The 18,337-nt window shown below is 38.4% G+C and overlaps 1 protein-coding gene across 4 annotated transcripts in view; it reads right to left on the bottom strand.

Annotated features, from left to right (window-relative positions):
- MGAT5 (alpha-1,6-mannosylglycoprotein 6-beta-N-acetylglucosaminyltransferase) overlaps positions 1–18,337 on the bottom strand; it is a 329,469-nt gene that overhangs the window by 113,882 nt on the left and 197,250 nt on the right. For all 4 annotated transcript variants that reach the window (XM_005572984.5, XM_074008906.1, XM_005572985.5 and 1 more), the window contains 2 exons: positions 4,901–4,972; positions 2,776–2,937 (listed from right to left, as the gene is read on the bottom strand). In XM_005572984.5, the coding sequence (XP_005573041.1) occupies positions 2,776–2,937; positions 4,901–4,972 (234 nt within the window). The remainder of the gene's footprint in view (positions 1–2,775; positions 2,938–4,900; positions 4,973–18,337) is intronic.

Raw genomic sequence — 18,337 nt, 5'->3', positions numbered from 1 at the left:
ACAATAGTCAATACCAAAGTAATTACTGTGTAGCTTCAACAATTATTAATGCATGACAAATCTTAATCTATAACCCCATTTTCTCCCAACCCCTCTAGATTATCTCAAAGCAAATTCTTGACATATCCTTTCATCTATAAATATTTTGGTATGCATTTCTGAAAGGAACAAACCTTCACTTGAAAAATATAAATTGAACATCACTACTATCCCTAAAAAATCTAGTAATTCCTTAACATCATCCGATATCCAGTTAATATTCATACTTCTTCAACTGCCCTTTATTTTTTCTAAGTGCACTTGTGCGATTCAAGAGTCAGAGAACATACATAATAATTGCCTCATATGTCTCTTAGCCTCATAGGAAACAATGTACAGGTGTGTCTGTCTTGGGATGTTAGCAGTCCTTGATGGTCACTAGCTAGATCCATTAATCCATTAGGGACTGCAAAATGATATTTTACCATTCTTTGTTTATTAGCTGGAATGCCTCTCTATGAAGAGAAACTACCCCTCATCAACTATTTGGTCACCCTGAGGTTAACTCTAAGGTTATAGATAAATGCAGCCAAACTTGTACTTGGTATAGAAGGAGCCTGGTAAATATTTGAGTCTTTCTCTTTATTTGCCAGTTTTTCAGAACAATAAACTTGTTTTTTAGCCTACTCTAATGATGATCTATGAGGATTTTTAATTAAAAAAATCATTATAACATCAAAGCTATTTGATATGCTTCAAAATATTGTGGATATTCCTCTTACCAACTATCCAGTTGTCCCACCTGGGCCTGTGGGAGGCTATCCAAGCTGGCTCCTAAGTTCCTTTGACATGATCTTAGTCTTCTTTGATAGCTTCTCCGCATGTGGTGCCTGACAAGATTGTTCTAGGCTCAACAGGTACAATTTCTGCCTTGGACCTTAATAAGCCATTTTTCCAAGAACCTCTTATACCACTTAGTAGAAATAGCATTTAGAGACTAAAGTGTGGGGCTTAAGGGACTCAATTTTATTACTATTTATAGGCCTTACAGTGGCCCTACCTAGGAAATTTGTTTTTCCTCAAAGATAAAGCAAATCATGAGTTCCGATTGGTGCTTCCAATTCAAACTCAGGGTTACAGTGTTTTTACATAACATCACCAATCCTACCATCCATTAATTCTTTTCTTCCACACTGCAGATCCCACTTCTCAAAGACACTAACATAATTACTCATCTGCTTTACTCCAATGTTCACAATGGATTCAGAATGAGAATATCAATGCTACTGCATATTACATGATTAATAAAAATGGTTTTAAGATGTTTTTACAGTTTTTTATCCTTTGTGATATCCCATCAGAAGTGTATCGTTTACTGTGTTCTAAAGTCACTAAGAATAATCTTTCTGTGTGCTTCCATCAAAACTGGATGGATATATAGTCAGTTCTTTTGTTTTGTATTCCTCCTAATTTTTAGTTTTTGGTAATAAAATTTCATTTAGCACTTACATAAAATGATTCCAGTGTCAAATCTACAAAGTCAGATATATTCAGAAGTCTAGTTTCTATGGCAGTTTCTGTTGCCTCCATGCTAATCCCAACTCCCCTTATTTGACCTTTTTATTCCCTCTTATTGTAGTAAAATACACCCAACATAAAATTTACCATTTTAATGTATACGGTTCAGCAGCATGAAGCACATTCACATTATTGTGCAACCATCATCACCATCTCCTTTATTTTTAATTTTAGTTTATCAAAATAAGAAAAATACATTTTCAAACTAAGAGCAAGAAGCAAATGTATGTATCTGTATATATCTATATGTATACATAGATAGAAATTTCCTCTCTCTCTTAAAAATAATGTACACTATTCTCTACTTTTCTTCACCTAACAATACATCCTCAAGGTTACTCCACAGGAATATATAGAAAAATTCTTTATTTCTTTTTACAGTCCACCTGTGCATGTGAACACATGCTCTTCCATACATGACCGTTTGGTGACAGAATGTTTCGTCCTGCTGTCTCACAAATTCACAAGATCTAGGCAAAAGTGATCTATCAAACTGTGGCTTGGGGTCTTGCATATATATCTTTATTTTCTTTTTCAAACATATCAGATCAGTTGGATTAGGAATACCAAACTCATTTTTAAGTTTTTTAGATGTGGGAGCAAATTGTTCCCTTTGCTCAGTTCTGAAATCAGAACAGTTAATCTAAAGCCAGACCACCAAATCCATAGCTAACAGGGCATAAAGTCTTCTAAGTCCAGGGGTATTCGAGAGGTTTTCCAAGTCTCTCCTCATGAACTAGAAAGCAACTGGCTCAAATTTAATCAAATTTTTCTCTCCCTCTCCTAGGAGCATAAGCAGAAGCACCAACCAGACAGAGTAACAATGAAACTCACTGGCTGTCCAAAAGCCAGGGATGAAAATCAACAAAAATATAAAATTTTCATGATGATATAATAGGAAGCTCTCAAAGGTTGGATTCAGGTAAGGAAATGGGGGAAAGTTTCCTGATACCCTGACAAAGACAGGTTCGAAGGAAAAGTCTTACAGGCAGATATTCTGCTTGGCTTCACCCAAGAAACTTGTGCCAGACCCTGCTAAGTAGGAGCATTGTAAGTAGGCAAAGGCCAACCCAAAAACAGCTGTACAAGAGACTGAGCAGAATCACCCTGAGGGAGTACCATTTGAGATATGACATTTCTCTTAGTCTTGTTTCCAAGCAAAATCAAATTTTAAAAGAAAACTGGCATCTAACTGCACTGAATTAATAAGAAACTCACTTTCTTCCGCTTTCTCTTTTCAAGGTTCTGCTTTTCTGCCAGGGACTTGATTGCTTGAATCCATGCGTCAGCCATTCGCCGGATCCGTAGTCTCATCCACCGGAATTCTTCATGCTTTTTCATCATACTGTAGAGAATATTAAAATCTGTACGAATTTCCGCCTAGCAACAGAAATTTAATAAAATGAATAGAAGATAAAAAGTCAGAAAGCATAATGGTTTTCATGATGTGACATTTGAAAACTTAAAAGGGTTAGTCAATTAAATTGAGAGCTTCAAAAGTAAGTCTTGTCTGCTGCAGCTTTGACTTTAAGGTCCCAGGACTGCAAATTGAAGCAAAGGCTGCTGACTGCTGATCTGCCGGAAGGGACATCATTAAAAAATTAGAAATCGAGAAAAGCAGCACAGGCATTACAAAGCCCTGAGCTATGTTCAAATGCAGTTTTTATAATGAGTATGCTTGATGTACCTTGAAATTCTCAGCACTCAAATTTACTGTGCCATTTGGATCTACCATAGGACAGCAGACTTCTAAGAAAACTGAAGTCAATTCTTAGCAGGCTGTTTGACAACGTGGAAGTTGCCAAAAAGCCTCTTTCTGTCCACGGAGTTAAACAGGGAAATAAATGTTCATCTTCTGGTTTTGTCCCAGTCCAAACAAAAATTCATTGTTCTCTAAGGAATTTAAGAGCCAGGAATACTACTTTTCTGTCATGAGCAAGTACAATTTAAAATTCAGACCAGAATAACTTAAAAGCCAGGAAGAATATTTTTCCTAATGTTCTAGAGAATATAGCTGGATACAATCAGTGACTGGAATAACAGAGAAACATAATAACCAGGATTTATTTCACAGAACATCTCAAACATGCTGAATCCACCTTTTCAGCCACCACCATAGCTCATTCTAAACACTCATCTCTTTTCTTTCTTTATTCCCCTTTGAGATAGGGTCTCACACTCCCACCCAGACTAGAATGCAGTGGCATGATCACAGCTCACTGGAGCCTTGAACTTGGGCTCAAGCGATCCTCTTGTCACCTTAGCCTTCCAAGTAGCTGAAACTATAGGCACACGCCACGCTCAGCTAGTTTTTAAATTTTTTGTAGTGATGGGGTCTTGCTGTATTGCCCAGGCTGGTCTCAAATGACTGGCCTCAAGCAATCCTCCTGCCTCAGCCTCCTAAAGTGCTGAAATTACAGGCATGAGCCACTACACCCAGTTTCATTTCCCTTCTTGACTAAACAATATCCTAGGACTCCTGTGGTTTACAGCATGGATCAGCAAACTACAGCCCTTGGGCTAAATCCTCACTGCTTATTTTTGTGCATAAAATTTTACTGGAACTCAGCCACGCCCCTTCATTTACATATTATCCAGGGCTGCTCTCTCTGTTACAATGGCAGAATTGAGGAGCTGCAATGAGACCACATGGCCTGCAAAGATGAAACTATTTACTATCCGGGTATTTTGCAGAAGTTTGCTGATCTATGGTCTAAAGAATAAAGACTTATGCTTTTAATGGGGCAACAAGTACCTTCACAGTCCCCTTCCGACCTTCCCAGTTTCATCTTCAGCCTAGCTCATCCAATCCCCTATGGCCTTGGCCAACTGAACCATGCAGGCTCTACTCCCAGAAACTGCCATGCTCTCATTTTCCCATATGAGAGATACCCTTTTCTCCTTGACCTTATATAAAATCACTCATCATTTTAAATTCAGCTCCAATGTCATCTTCACTATGCAATCTACCCTGAATATTGCAGACTAAAATGAGCTCTTCCTCATTAATTCCCACAGGCCTATATTATAGCATTTGTGACAGAGATGGTCATTATCTGCCATCACCCTTATTAGATCACGTAGGGCCTCCACATCTGGTACCAGGTCTTACTCATATCAGCAGCCCATCATTTAGGAACCCTCAGAGAATTGCTCAGTAAACAAACATATGCTAATGGTTGACTGATTTGGTCACCTAGACTTCCACAGAGATGAATAACGGAAGTTTTTCAGTGTAACACTATTTCAGGTTACAGTTGACATTTCTAGAAGATTCCACATGTATCACTTGGCATCTGACCTAAATGCCCAAGTCTAGAAAGAGTTTTCCAAAATCACTTACCAATGAATTATGATCAGCTTCTTCGTAGGGATTTTTTGCTCTCCAAGGTAAATGAGGACACCAATTTTCAACCTAAAACACATCAGTGACACTAAGTATGCAACTTCATCTATAATGAATTAATATACAAACAAAGCACCGAGAACAGCTCCTGGCAAACAACGAGCACTATATTAATATGTGCTATTTTTATTATTAGCCAAATTCCCATGCTTTTAGCTAGTATTCGAGATACAAGTGCCCTCTCAGATGAAACAATCAGCAGCAAAGGTCAGAAGAAAGAGATTATATTTTACATCTATCCTTCAAAGTACTCTACAGCAATTAATTCCTTAGTCATTTAATCCTCACATCTCTGTACCAGAAGGAAAGGGAGTCTAATGGCAGAAGGTTAAAAGACTGAAACATTGCCACAGGGGAATGAGAATCTAAGGTGTCTCTGTGACCATTTAGCAAATGGACAGGAATGATCTTTATCTGTTGTGGCATATCTGGAAAGGAAATTGAATGGCACTGAAGCCACAGAACTCAATCCTTTATCTGGGTTAGGAATGCTACTGATAGTTTAGGGCTAATTGGTCAAGGTTTCTCTCATTTTCTAGCTATTCACTTCACACTATCTCAAGAAGTAAGGTGATAAAACCTATTTGAGGAGGAGGAAAAAAAAAAAAAAAAACCTTGATGATCTTGTGAGAGCCATTCTGGAAGATGGACTGTTCTGTCAATGCATAAGGTTTAGAAATTGAGGGGAGGAGGAAAGAGAAAGGAAAAAAGAACTTGATTTTATAGAAATTTCAGCAAAGGTTATCAAAGACTATTAGGCAACTTAATTTCTAGCAAAAAAATGAGAAATGCATTAAAGTTATATTGATGTCTATTCTCTGTCAAAACTAGTCATAATGAAGACAGCATTATCACCTGTTTACTAATAAATAATGAGATTATGAAATATGGCTAACAAACAGGCATTGAAAATAATTTTTCTATGGCCAGGTAGACCTATAAAACTTAATGAGCAGGAGAGTGAGGGAATGTCCTTAAAGTGGTCACTAAGATGGCAGAGACATGTGTGGAACCATGGCCTCATGGGTCAGCAGAAGACAGTTTGCCCTTTCAGTCTCGGTAAGTTTTCCAAGAAACATGTCGGTTTTACTAATCTAGAAGTTACTCATAATCCAAGGTGATCTGTACTATAACCAAAGTAATTGGCCTGATTTGCATAAAGCCATCTGCCACTGCAGATGATCCCAAAGCAATAAGCAGAGAGAAGCAAAGCTCGGGGAGAGGGCGGAAGCTCTGAATAGGAAAAGTGAAATATTCTCTTTTCTTCTTATGGAATAAAATTAGACCTTACCGTATTTGTGAATGATTCAGAGACTCAAAAGGATTCCCCACAAGGAAAGCTGAAATGGTTTTTACTCATAAAAAAGAAAACACCAACTTGCCTTGGAGGCCTACAGTCTAATCACTGGGATCTGACAACAACATGACCATGAAAGGCAATATCTGCAGCTCCACAAATGAGAAAAATGAGGAAAAACAGCAAAGAAAAAGTCTGCAAGTGGATGAAGCCTAAGCTGGTCTCAGCAGCATTATGCACATCTGTACCTTGTATTCTTAGGCCAGATTGAATTATTTAGCTCCAATTAGATTTGTGCAAATGGACTCAATAAACCATATTTATAACATGAAGGCTTCAAATGGATTGTAGACTTGATTGTGAGATATTTAATGTCACCCCATCCCACCCCCATCCCTGCCAAAAAAAAAAAAAAAAAAAAAAATTGGATGAGCAAGGAAGGTACAGACTTGAAATAAACCTCACACCAAATAAACAACCAAATTTACCAGCCACCCACTAGGATAAAACGTTTTCCCAGGAATGGCATGATGGGGAAAGATGAAATAAGACTAAAAAAAATCAACTAAGAGGAGAGACATGAGCAAGACCAGATAGTGATAAAGTTCCCTCCCCACTCTGCCACTGCAAGAAGAATCTTTCAAGATTCACTGTGATGAAAATACCAGTCCCAGGTGATTTTTAAAAAAATGACTTCCCTACAGAAGCCTCAAGACTGTAATGCTTCTTTGAAACTGATCATTTATTTTAGTTCTTCTTATTCTAAATCACTTCCTAAGGCTCCAAGGGCACTCCTGAAAATATAAAATATAGAGTCAGTCCAACTTAGCTTTTAGCAAGAAATTTCGCTGTTATAACATGTATACATGCACTTGTAATGGTGGGAAAATCAATTATGAACATCTTAGCACAGAGCGGGGAGGTGGGTTTTTAAGGTTGTTTTTGTATGCTGTGATAGGATAACTGGTTAACAAAATAATTAAATTATACATAAACCAGTTATCCCATGGGGAGAAGGGAAAAACAAAACAAAGCATTTTTTCTTTGGGAAACCTCGGAGGATTACCAGGATTGGAAAAAAGCCAGCATTGGCAATAACTCCGAGTACTGAAACAAACAGCTCTCAAATGAGCAACATTTTCCTAAATAGGAACACCATTAATAACATTCAGGGAAAATGTTGCTGAAGGTTAATAACAACCTCTTAATCCCTAACTTTGCTTTCTTTTGATCTGTCCAGAGTCCTTTAACAAGCTGAACCCACCAGTACAGGATGCTACCAATAAAGCTGGACCCCAAGGTGAGCCCCACCTTCTATGGCTCTATTTCAAGTCACTCTCAATAGCTCTTCTACTCTTGGCTCTCAGAGCCCTAGCGTCCTACAGCTGTCTTTGACCACCTTCCTTCACACTGTCTCAACTGTGGCTCCTGGTACTCTCTTATTGGGACACAATTTATATTTCCCCTCAGTATGGAGACACACTGGGTGCCCCGCCTTCCCGCTACCACCCTCTGCCGTCAACCCCATCTCTGCCCAGTTTTTATGGCCTGGGAAAGACCTGCCTCAAGCCCTCTGACAGGGAAGGGACTGGACAGTCTTAAAAGTAGCCTACAATTCACCACTACAAGTCTAAGAAATTAAAATCGTCTGAGCTCATGGCAACACGCACACAACAATCGATCCAGGAGAAGCATTCCTCCAGTAACCTTCAATTGGAAAGCAAATTCTTTGACATGAACTAATCTTTTTAGCTCACTAGCCTCAGGCCACAAAATGAAGATGCAACAAAAACAAAGACCAGCCAGGCTAAAACTTTAGAACATCAATGCACATTCCATGGAAAGGACCCTATAAAATCACTTTTCTTGAACAAGGAGATACAAAAGATAACAATTTGTTTTTTTGACATTCCTCCTCACAGTGATTTAAACTTCCTTGAACAAAAAGGGTTTTGCAGCTTAAACATGAACACTGCGAATCAAAGCATTCTCTGAGTCCCTAGAAGTCTAATCTGGTAAGACTTATTTCCAAGGTCTGTAGGATAGACAATTCATTATATTAAAGGGAAAAAACTTGTTGGCAGATACATAGACAACTCAAGTTGGAGTTTAAAGAGGGAAAGAAAAAGTAACAAAGTTACTGGGAAAACTAATAGATTCAATGTATACATGCATGTTGCTAGATATAATATGGCAAAACTTCTAGTAGTAATGTTCTGTTCTTTTGAAAGAATGATTAGTCTTTGTTGTGGCTTTTTCTTTCACGATTAATGTGAAGTATTCTGTTCTAATGGGTCACCAACACACAGGATTTCATGCTGTATTTTTCAGATGATTTAAGTACAATCAAAACTAAATGAGAAAAATACATACGGAAAGTCTGAGATCGTCTCTGGATGATGGTGTTCTGGGTGCTTTTCATTTTCTTTTTGCTAATCTACATATTATACATTTCACAATGAACATTAAGAGAATAATTTTTAAAGGAGTTATATAAGCATGCCATCATGTATGAAGACTTACAATATGTTGGGCTCCATAACACACACACACTACACGATTTAATTCCCCATAGGGCCTTATAACATGGGTACTATCAACATGTTACCTGGGATGAAGTCAAGGCTTAATGTGAATTTGCCGCTATAACTTCTCTAGTGAGTGGCAGGGCTGAGTGACAACTGAAATTTGTTGTCTCCCTAACCAGGATACATTAGAGTTACCTTTAGGCCAAGCTTAGTGAGGGATAAGGGAGCTATTTCAGCGGGGAAAGATGACTGAATCTGGGATCAGTCAAAATGGACTCTATGCCCAACTATGCAAATAACTAGGCATTTAATTTTAAACCATTTGGCTTTCAAGTTTTCTCATCTACTTTAGAGTTGGATCAGGTAACCCTCTTAATTTTATTATCCTGTAAGATCTGAAAGACAGAATTTATGTCATCCTGTTAGGCTAGTTGGTCACATATCAAATGAATACAGTTGACTATATATCTATTCATTTGACACACTGATTACACTTATATATACTCACATTCATAAACATATACACATTTGTTACACTGATGACATCAAATGAAGTTACTCATTAAGGGATAAGCTAAAAAAAAGTAAGCCCCCTGCACTTCTCTCTACCACATGCCAACTCCCGCCTCCTCTACTTTCTAAAGTTTTAATGATAAAATGCAGATAGTAAAGGATGTCTACTCATGTAAGTGGTAAGTGGTTCAGCTTTCTAAGACTGGTCCTCTGCACCAACACCTGAGTTGATTAATATTTTGGTCCTTATCTGAAGAGTTGTGTAGGGGGAGTGGGCTGGGAGAGACCAAGAATAAAAGTTGTGATGTACTAGGAGCCAAGCATGAGAATAAGCCCTTTACACACGTCATCTCATTTGGTCTTTTCAAATAACCTCCTGAGAAAGGCTAATTATCATGCCAGATGAAGAGGCTGAAGCACAGACTAGATACAGCTAAAGACGGAAATGCCACCTGTCTTGTCCCAGAGCTGGTAAGCTCAATCAGTATTTGAAGCACATTGGCTAAACTTCTGGTTCCTACAGTCCCATAAGCACAGTCCCGTCTTCAATACTGGAGTATCACTGCCTAGGTCTTCTAAAAGAAATTCTTTAAAATGATTATACTCTTAGTGCATGGCAGTACTGTACGGTTAACGAATGTAGCAACAATTCTGCTTCCAACTCTTGCTCCTACCATTTGTTCTATGAAGAGCGAGCAAACGAAACACCAAAATTGGATCACATTCTACACATACTCAAATGCTGCAACAGCTTCTCCTTGCTCTCAGAATAAAATCCAGAATTTATATCAAGATCTTACAGAATCTGACTTCAACTCTTACAGCGTTTGCCTCATTCATCCTGCCCTACATAAGCCAACCTCCTTGCAACTCCCAAGAACATATAAGCTCGTTCCTATCTCAGTGGGGTTTCCAGATTTAGGGAAAAGAAAAAGGGTACTCAATTAAATTTTAACCGTAGATAAACAACAGTTTTTGTTTTAGTGTAAGTATATCCCACACAGCGTTTGTCACATACTTACACTTGAAAAAATTCATTGTTTAGCTGAAATTCAAACTTCATTGGCTGTAATGTATTTTATCTGGTAACCCTATAGCTCAGGGCATCTGCCTTTGCTCTTCTTTCTACTTGAAACCCTCTTCCTTCTAAAGTGTTCTATGCCTCACTCCCTTACTTCCTTCCATACTATGCTCAAACTTCTCCTTAGAGAAGCCTTCCCTGACCCACTGACCTGGCTACTCTCATCCTCTCTAGTTTATTTTTCCTCAGAGTATTCATCCCTTGTGTCAGTCCTTTTATGTACTGATTTTATTGTTTGCTGCCCCATCTGCAAGTAAGCTCCTTGAGGACAGAAACCTCATCTGTCTGGTTCGTCACTCCATCCCCAGCTCTGAAAACAGTACCTGGCATACAGGCAATGTTCAATTAATATTTGTTAAGTACTGAATGAATAAATGAAAAAGCATGACTTGGGCACTAAAGAGACTCATGATAATGATACTCTTTTCCACTTATGTGGTGCTTCACTGTTTTCATTTCATTGGAACCTTTCAACCATACACTGAGGGAGGCAAAGCAGGCTTTATCTTGACCTCAGTGAAGAGAAACCAGACTGAAAACTCAAGGGAAAGCTCAAAGCCACGTAGGGAAGTGGTGGGATCCAGACAGGGAATCAGGTCTTATGTGTTTCCTATAACACTGTACTGCTGCCCCCTGCCAAGACAGGCAGCAATATTATTAACACAAAGTACAGAACTGACTACCTGCAAGAGACAGAGTACAGGGCCAGAGTGATCCATGAGAGTTCTGCTCAGCATATCAGGGGTTGGGGGCTGGTGTGCAGAACTTAAAGGGATGCTGTAGTAAGTGTTCAATGTGCCACAAAACCAGTAGGGTTCTAACAAGAGGATGAGACACTCAATAATCCATCCCAAATTGCTGTAAGAGAAGAAAAGCCAATTTTCCCTTACACAGGAGAAGCAGCAAATTCCTCTGTAGCCAACCAGAGATAATGCATAGAGATACTTTCTATAGCAACTCTCACTAGGCACAGCTCCCACTGGATGCTGGCAAAACTGGTCCCAACTGGTCTGTATCCACATGAGGACATTTTGACAATTAGTCACTCAATTTTAAGAGGTAGTCACATTTTAGACACCAATGATATAGCTCCTTTTTTGTGTTTAATGTGCAATTATGCTAAGTGACAATGAGAATAACAAATGGGCAAGAAAGCTGTGCCTTCTAATACAATTGGTTCATTCCATTCTAACAGTCTAATCTGATCCCTTGTATGCTCTCATAATATTAGAGAGCATTATAGTAGTCCCCTCCTATCCACGGTTTCACTTTCTGATATTTCAGCTACCCGCAGTCAACCGCAGTCTGAAAATATTAAATAAAAAATTCCAGACATAAACAATTCAGAAGCTTTAAATTGCTCACTGCTCTTAGTAGCATGATGAATGCTTGCAATTCCTGCTCCATCATGCCCAGGGCTAGAGTAGCTCCCTTGTCCAGGGGATCCATGCTATAGACACAACTCACTCACATTTGTCACTTAGTAGCCTTTATGTTACCAGATCAACTGTCTCAGTATCTCAGTGCCTGTGTTCAGTAAGCCCTTATTTTGCTTAATAGCAGCCCGAAAGCCCAAGAGTAATGATGCTGCCCCAGTTCAGATAAGCCAAAGAGAAGCCATAACATTGTGAGGGAAAAAGCATAGTACATACAGGGTTTGGTACTACCCTCAGTTTCAGGTACCACTGGGTCTTAAAATATATTCCCTATGGATAAGAGAGGACTACTGTATATTAAACGTGTTAATCAGTGCTCAAAACGCCCCTGCTTCGTGTCTCAGCTCGAACGTCTTAGCGTATTTAATGCTACAAAGTTTACGACATTTTTTTAAGACTGGAAGGGTTAAAGCTAGAAGTTACTCACTCAAAACAAAAAACTATTGCCGATTTAAAAAAAATGCTTCAGATAGAATCACTCGTTCAATAAATACATGTGCCAGACATCACTGTACGTGAGAAGAAAACAGACAAAACTCTCTGTGGAGATGACTTTCCTTGTACTTGTTGTTAACGTTAGGTGTTAATGGTCACTCCAGGGCAACTGCACTTCTCTTCCCACTGCCTGTTAAACATCTGTCAGATATCTGCACTTCTTACTCCCTGTCTTCAAATATGGTAAAACATCATTTTCTCAACTTCTCAGTAGGTCCTATCCTGAAAAACTCTATCCAAAACTGACACCATCACTTATCATAAGTACTTCTTGCTCTCTCTTTAGTATTTCTCCCCAGGCATGTACTACAGTCTAGGAGATGATACATCTTACTTTTTTGATGTTGCTAGCTATCTCTCCTTACATAACACAACCATAATGAGGAGGGTTTATTCACTGTTAAATCTCCAGCAGCCAGAAAAAAATCAATATCAATTAATGCTCCTGGCACTCAGGTTGTGACCCCTAGGCATTATTTCTAAGAGAAACTGGGGTGGTATGCAGGCCGGGGGAGCAAGGTGGTTCTTAGAGATGCTGGTTTCAGGCCTAGGGTGGGAACTGTATGATATGAATCTGGAAGATCTTGGCATACCATAGAACAAGAAAACTATTACAAACTACCATGGTCATGTTAAAAGGTCTGAGAAAGCAGTATGAATAGGTCCTCACTGGCCAAAGCAGGGCAACTTGACAATCAGTAAGAAAATAACTGCAACGGACTGTTCACATGTTTTAATCCATTACTTCATAATGATAATAAAAAACAAAAAGCAAGCAAGCAGAAAGAAAACAAGCTGGAAGATGCCAAGAAATGAACTGGGAAATAAACGGTTTCTTCTATGAACTTCCTCTTAGGGTGACCACATACCTGATGAAGAGTCACATCTCTGCACAGAAGTACTCCTGATATATTAAGAAGGTACTGTTAATGAATTAATGAACCTGGGCACTGATCAATGATGCTAACATCAAAAAAAAAAAAAGAGAGAGAGAGAGAGAAAGAGAAATCAGGCATTATGTGCCTCCCAACTCAAGTATATAATACCATTATCCATGAAATAACTTGCACAAACAATATTAGATATTATTCTGATCAAACTTCAGATCTAGCTATCACTTTACTGGAAATAGAAGGGAGCAAAGAGCCAGGTTATGCAACAACATAGGCTGTAACCAAAATTCAGAGTAAGACAAACTCTAAGGCAATGAAGCAGTTTCTCTAACAAAAAACTAGAAGGAAGAAAAATAAGAGAAAGAAGAGAACCTAAAATGAAGAGAGATTTAGGAGACATCAACAATTGCAATTTAGGGTCCTTACTGGAAACCCAGTTCAAATAAATACACTTTAATTTATACAATGGCCTGAAAATATGAATACTAATCTGATGTGAAGGAATTATGTTAATTTTCTGGTGTGAAATAGTATTAGCAGTTATAATGAGAATAGTTGTACAATGTTTTAAAAGAGTCTCTTTTAGAGATACAAATTGAAACAGATATGATGCTTGAGATTTGTCCTAAAATAATGAAGGAGAGGAGGTTATAAATGAAATGAGATTGGCTATGAATTAACAATTGTTGAATATGGATCATGGGCACACAGGAGTTTGTTATACTCTTTTGAAGTACATGCTTGAAATTTTGCACATTAAAAATTTTTTTAAGTATTTTTAAATACTTTTAAAAGTAATTTTTAAAGTATTTTAGGGTCATATAAGAGAAATTATATGAGACAATATTTAAATGTGTATAAAAAACAAATTGGAGATGACAGCACTGAAGCCCCATCCTGCCACATGTATTCCAAGAAGCAGTCAAAGAAGTGTTGGTTTGGGTTTTGGCAAGTCTTACCCTTTGCCCTTCTGATTTTTGTAGAGTGGAGGCCAGAACAAGAAGTCTAAATATAACCGTTGTGGTATATAACATTCATAAACAGGAAGTGTTGCTAAGAACTTTAGTGGGTAAGGGGCTAAAGGGAGAAACAGAGATCAGTTAGGCTGACTAACAAATACTGTTCTTGAAACTCAGGATTTTTTTTTTTTTTTAAATTCTTTTACTAAGGATGTCTCAGAACTCGGGTAGTAAGAGCAACAAATATATATAGATGAAAAAGATACCAATAAAGGCTGAACAGAGAAGGTGAAAAGAATATGATCGTAAATCTCTGCCACCTCCTTTACTGCCCAGAAATATTGTCTTGAGGAAAGAGAATTTCCCATTTCAAAGGGCTGAACATTTAAAGGGTATGTGTTGGTATTCTTGGGCAACAATCCGGTGATATTTTTAAAAGTACTCCCTGGCCCACCCCAAAATGTTAGTTGTTTTTTCATTCAGGTTTTCTCCTGCAACCTAAACAGTCCATTCTTTATCACTGCCCACTTTGACAAAGTAGTCTGTGCAACACCATTTCCAAGTTATCTTTAGCAGCCAACACAGCTCATAAATCCAAATCATTGTACTGGTTATTAGGATTTCATTTCATGCTCGCATTCACAGACATTTAAGCTTTCAACCTTTCCTGTTGGGCATTAATCTTAGCATTAATCAAGGGATTAAGCACGCTGAATTTAAACTCAAGGTTAATTACATGCTCAGCCAATATTAGTTTTACATACTGCCAAGGGAGAACAGAAAGAAGCAAAGACTTTTACGTCTGTTGTTTATGAAGTATAAGAACTAGACTCACAAGTAAGGCATGAAACTGCTTCTTTTGCTCCTTTGTGAAAGAGTCATAGACACACTCTCCTGCATCCAGTCCAAATTGGCATTTGAAGCAATAGCTTGCACACATCCTAAGATCTAGCAATCAATCACTGGGCAATTTGATTATTTCAGAGCAACTCTACTTGCAATGGCAACAGAAGTGCATACAAGAAAATCACAAACAAATTAGGAACTTTGGAAAGGTATGACACCTCCTAGGTTCTGTAACAACTGTTTAAAAAGAAAAAAATGTGTCAGTGTCAAATATATCAGTATCATCTATCAACATAATATCAACAGAGATGAAGAAATTCATTCTAAATTTTGTAAAAGCTGATAGCAGTAAAAGGCTCTGCAGATGGTTAAGTTAATATGCCTGAAACAATGACATTCAGAGTAATTACTTTTAGGGCTTTGTCTCTATAATGGGAGTAGTTACATGGCTCACAAAAACAGATACAGAAAATGAACTGCCTGATGTTCCGGAAATACAAGGCTGCCTAATGAATCATTTGCTTATTCCTACCACTTGGAAGGGCTGACACCTGGTTTTCATGAGTTATGGCAGCAGGAGAGTTTGTGTTTTTTTTGGAGGTGTAGGGTATCGAAATTATGAGTATTAGAAAACTAGCAATGATGGAGTATTAGAAAACTAGCAGTGAAGATCTATTCATTGAAGTTAGCTAAATTAGAGCCATTTTTCCATCACAAGTGGATTTAACCATACAACTGAATGCGAAGTCAATGGCTACAAGTCAGCTATCCAAGTTCAGTTTTCCTTCATCACAAAGGAGACAGCAGGAATGAAAAGTGCAGGACTTTGGGGCTAAGTGACTTGACCTCTCTGAGCTATCTATGACTTGGCTCTCCATTACTCTTCAGAGTTGGCGAGAGGTTTAAATAAGATCGTGTATAGCTGACCCACAGTATCTGTTGGGGACTGGTTTCAAGACCCCCGTGGATATTAAAATCCTCAGATACTGAAGTCACTTAAATAAAATGGGGTTCTGTATTTGAGGTGTCTGGTACAGGGGAGAATCAATATTTCATTCTTCTCTTGTCTGCCCCCAAAGTCCCACCTCTAAAGAAGGGCAACCACTCGGCTTTTATCTCTACCATCTCTAGTACAGTGTCAGAGATATAATAACAAGCAGCTGTGGGGGTATTTTAAGGAAAAATATTGATGGCTTTGCTTCCTGGGATTTAACCAAAAAATATCCATAGACTACAAGTTGGTGAGGGTGAAAGTACTAACAAGTTTCTAATCCCATAACTCAGCGGAAGCTGGTGCACTGAGACAACCGTAAGAAAGAAAAATGAAGGAAGAGTACCGTCTCTTAAGATGGGTCTGAATCTAAATGCTCCAATTCATCTAGTGACTGACTATACAAGAGACATTTTACTTCATGTCCTTTTGGCATCTGTCAAAGCTCTGATGTTAAACATAGTTCAAAACAAGAATTGGCGCTTTCAATAAGGATTAGGAATAGAATAAAAGTCACTGGTGCATGTGTTAATCATGTTAACAACTCAAATGACGATGTCTCTCTCAATCATCTCCCCAGTTGCAAGAGAAACCTAGCAGATGATACAGGAAATAAAAACGCAGGCTTCAGAGTTTACCTAAATAACAGAATAAGGAAAGTTGCAAGACAGCAAGAGAGAAGAAACCCACACAAGTGAACCAACAGCTCCTACAAAGCCACAGATAATGTCCAAGATTTAAAAAATACTAAGAAGGAATTAACTGGTGTTACAAAACATCTCTACTAATCTCACATTAACAATGATAGGGTGCACTGACTCCATACGTGCAGCTCATTCCAGTGCAAACACAAGTATCATACCCAGAAATGACAAATCAAGGGAAAATACTCTCACCACAAATAAATATGTATGTAAAGTAATGCACATGTTAATTAGCTTGATTTAGCCATTCCACAATGCAGACCCATACCAAAACATCAAGTTGTATACCACGAATACATACAAATGTTGTCAATTTAAAAACAGGCATTAAGGTAAACAGCTGAATTTCTATATTACCAGAAGTCAAAGGATCTAAAATTGTATTACATTGGTAAATGAGAACTGAAATTGATTGTAATTCGAAAACGGAACAATGTTCCCACATATCATGTCCAAGGCTAAGTGACACCCCACAACTATTCTCAAAAGATCACAGCATTTAAAACCATAGAAGTGTCAGTTATGCTATTGAGTGTCTTTTATCTGCCAGGTTGTACTCCAAGTACATTCCTATTATTTTATAAAGGAAGAATCCTAGGCACAAAAGGTTAAGTGACCTCATAGAGCTTAGAAAGCAGCAGAAACAGAAGCTGAAGTCAGGTGTAAGACTCTAAGGTAGTATTCCTATTGAAGGGCCCATATTGGTGAAATTCTCCTTTAACTCTCATAGGGTACTTATTACAATGCTATGATAACATAGAAAAGCCCAGAGGTTCAGGGTTACACTCAGATTAAAACTTTTAAGATGAGTTCCCTAGTTATCTCCACTCCTTCTCCTGGTTCAGTTACCTGCATCCTTTCTCCCTGTTACTTTTACAATGATTAACACATAACATGGTGTCAAGAAAATGTGTTTTCATTAACTGTTGACAAAGAATTCAATAACTGCTCACTGAATAGAATTCAGCCAAGTAACAAAAAGACCACCTGATCATCTGCGTAAGAAGAGAGCGGAATGGGCTAATGAAGCATATTTCACACCTCAGGAAGAGAAAACATAGTTGCTGGTTCCAAAATGAAATACTCAGCCTCAGATAGCAAGTGTATGTGATCCATCATGTCTCTTCATCCCATATTCCTCCCTACTTCCCTTCCCCAGAACCTCACTTTTCTCTCAGCTTAGTCATATACTTCATTGGGGACAGGGGTGAGGTGTGACAAAGGGAGGGGAAGAAGTCACAAATAACTGCAGTCTCTTCCATTTGGATCACTCTCTATGCCTTCCCAGGAGATGGAAGTATGGGCATGAAAATCCTCTGCCTCAGCAGCACACCCCAACATGCAAAGGCTTAGGAAAGCATGAAATCAGCCCAGCTTGTCAATCATGGAGCCCGGTCAGACTCTGGCTAAATTCTATCATGTAGAAAGGGGAATAAAACTTTTGAAAAGTAAACTAAATGAGGAACCTTTTCCTCAGGACAAGAGAGGTACTTCTAATTGACTTTTCAACTAGAGTGAAGGTCAACACGTGGCCCCAGGCTTCACTCCTCTGGAGAAGGAAATGAGAAGGCAGACCACAGGCCACCCAGGCCCGAAGCCAGAAACTCAGATAAATGCTACCAAGTCAGTTT

Source organism: Macaca fascicularis, chromosome 12 (genome assembly GCF_037993035.2).
Source record: "Macaca fascicularis isolate 582-1 chromosome 12, T2T-MFA8v1.1".
Taxonomy (NCBI): Eukaryota; Metazoa; Chordata; class Mammalia; order Primates; family Cercopithecidae; genus Macaca; species Macaca fascicularis.
Note: the sequence above shows the minus strand (reverse complement) of the source record. Positions and strands in the feature narration are given on the sequence as shown.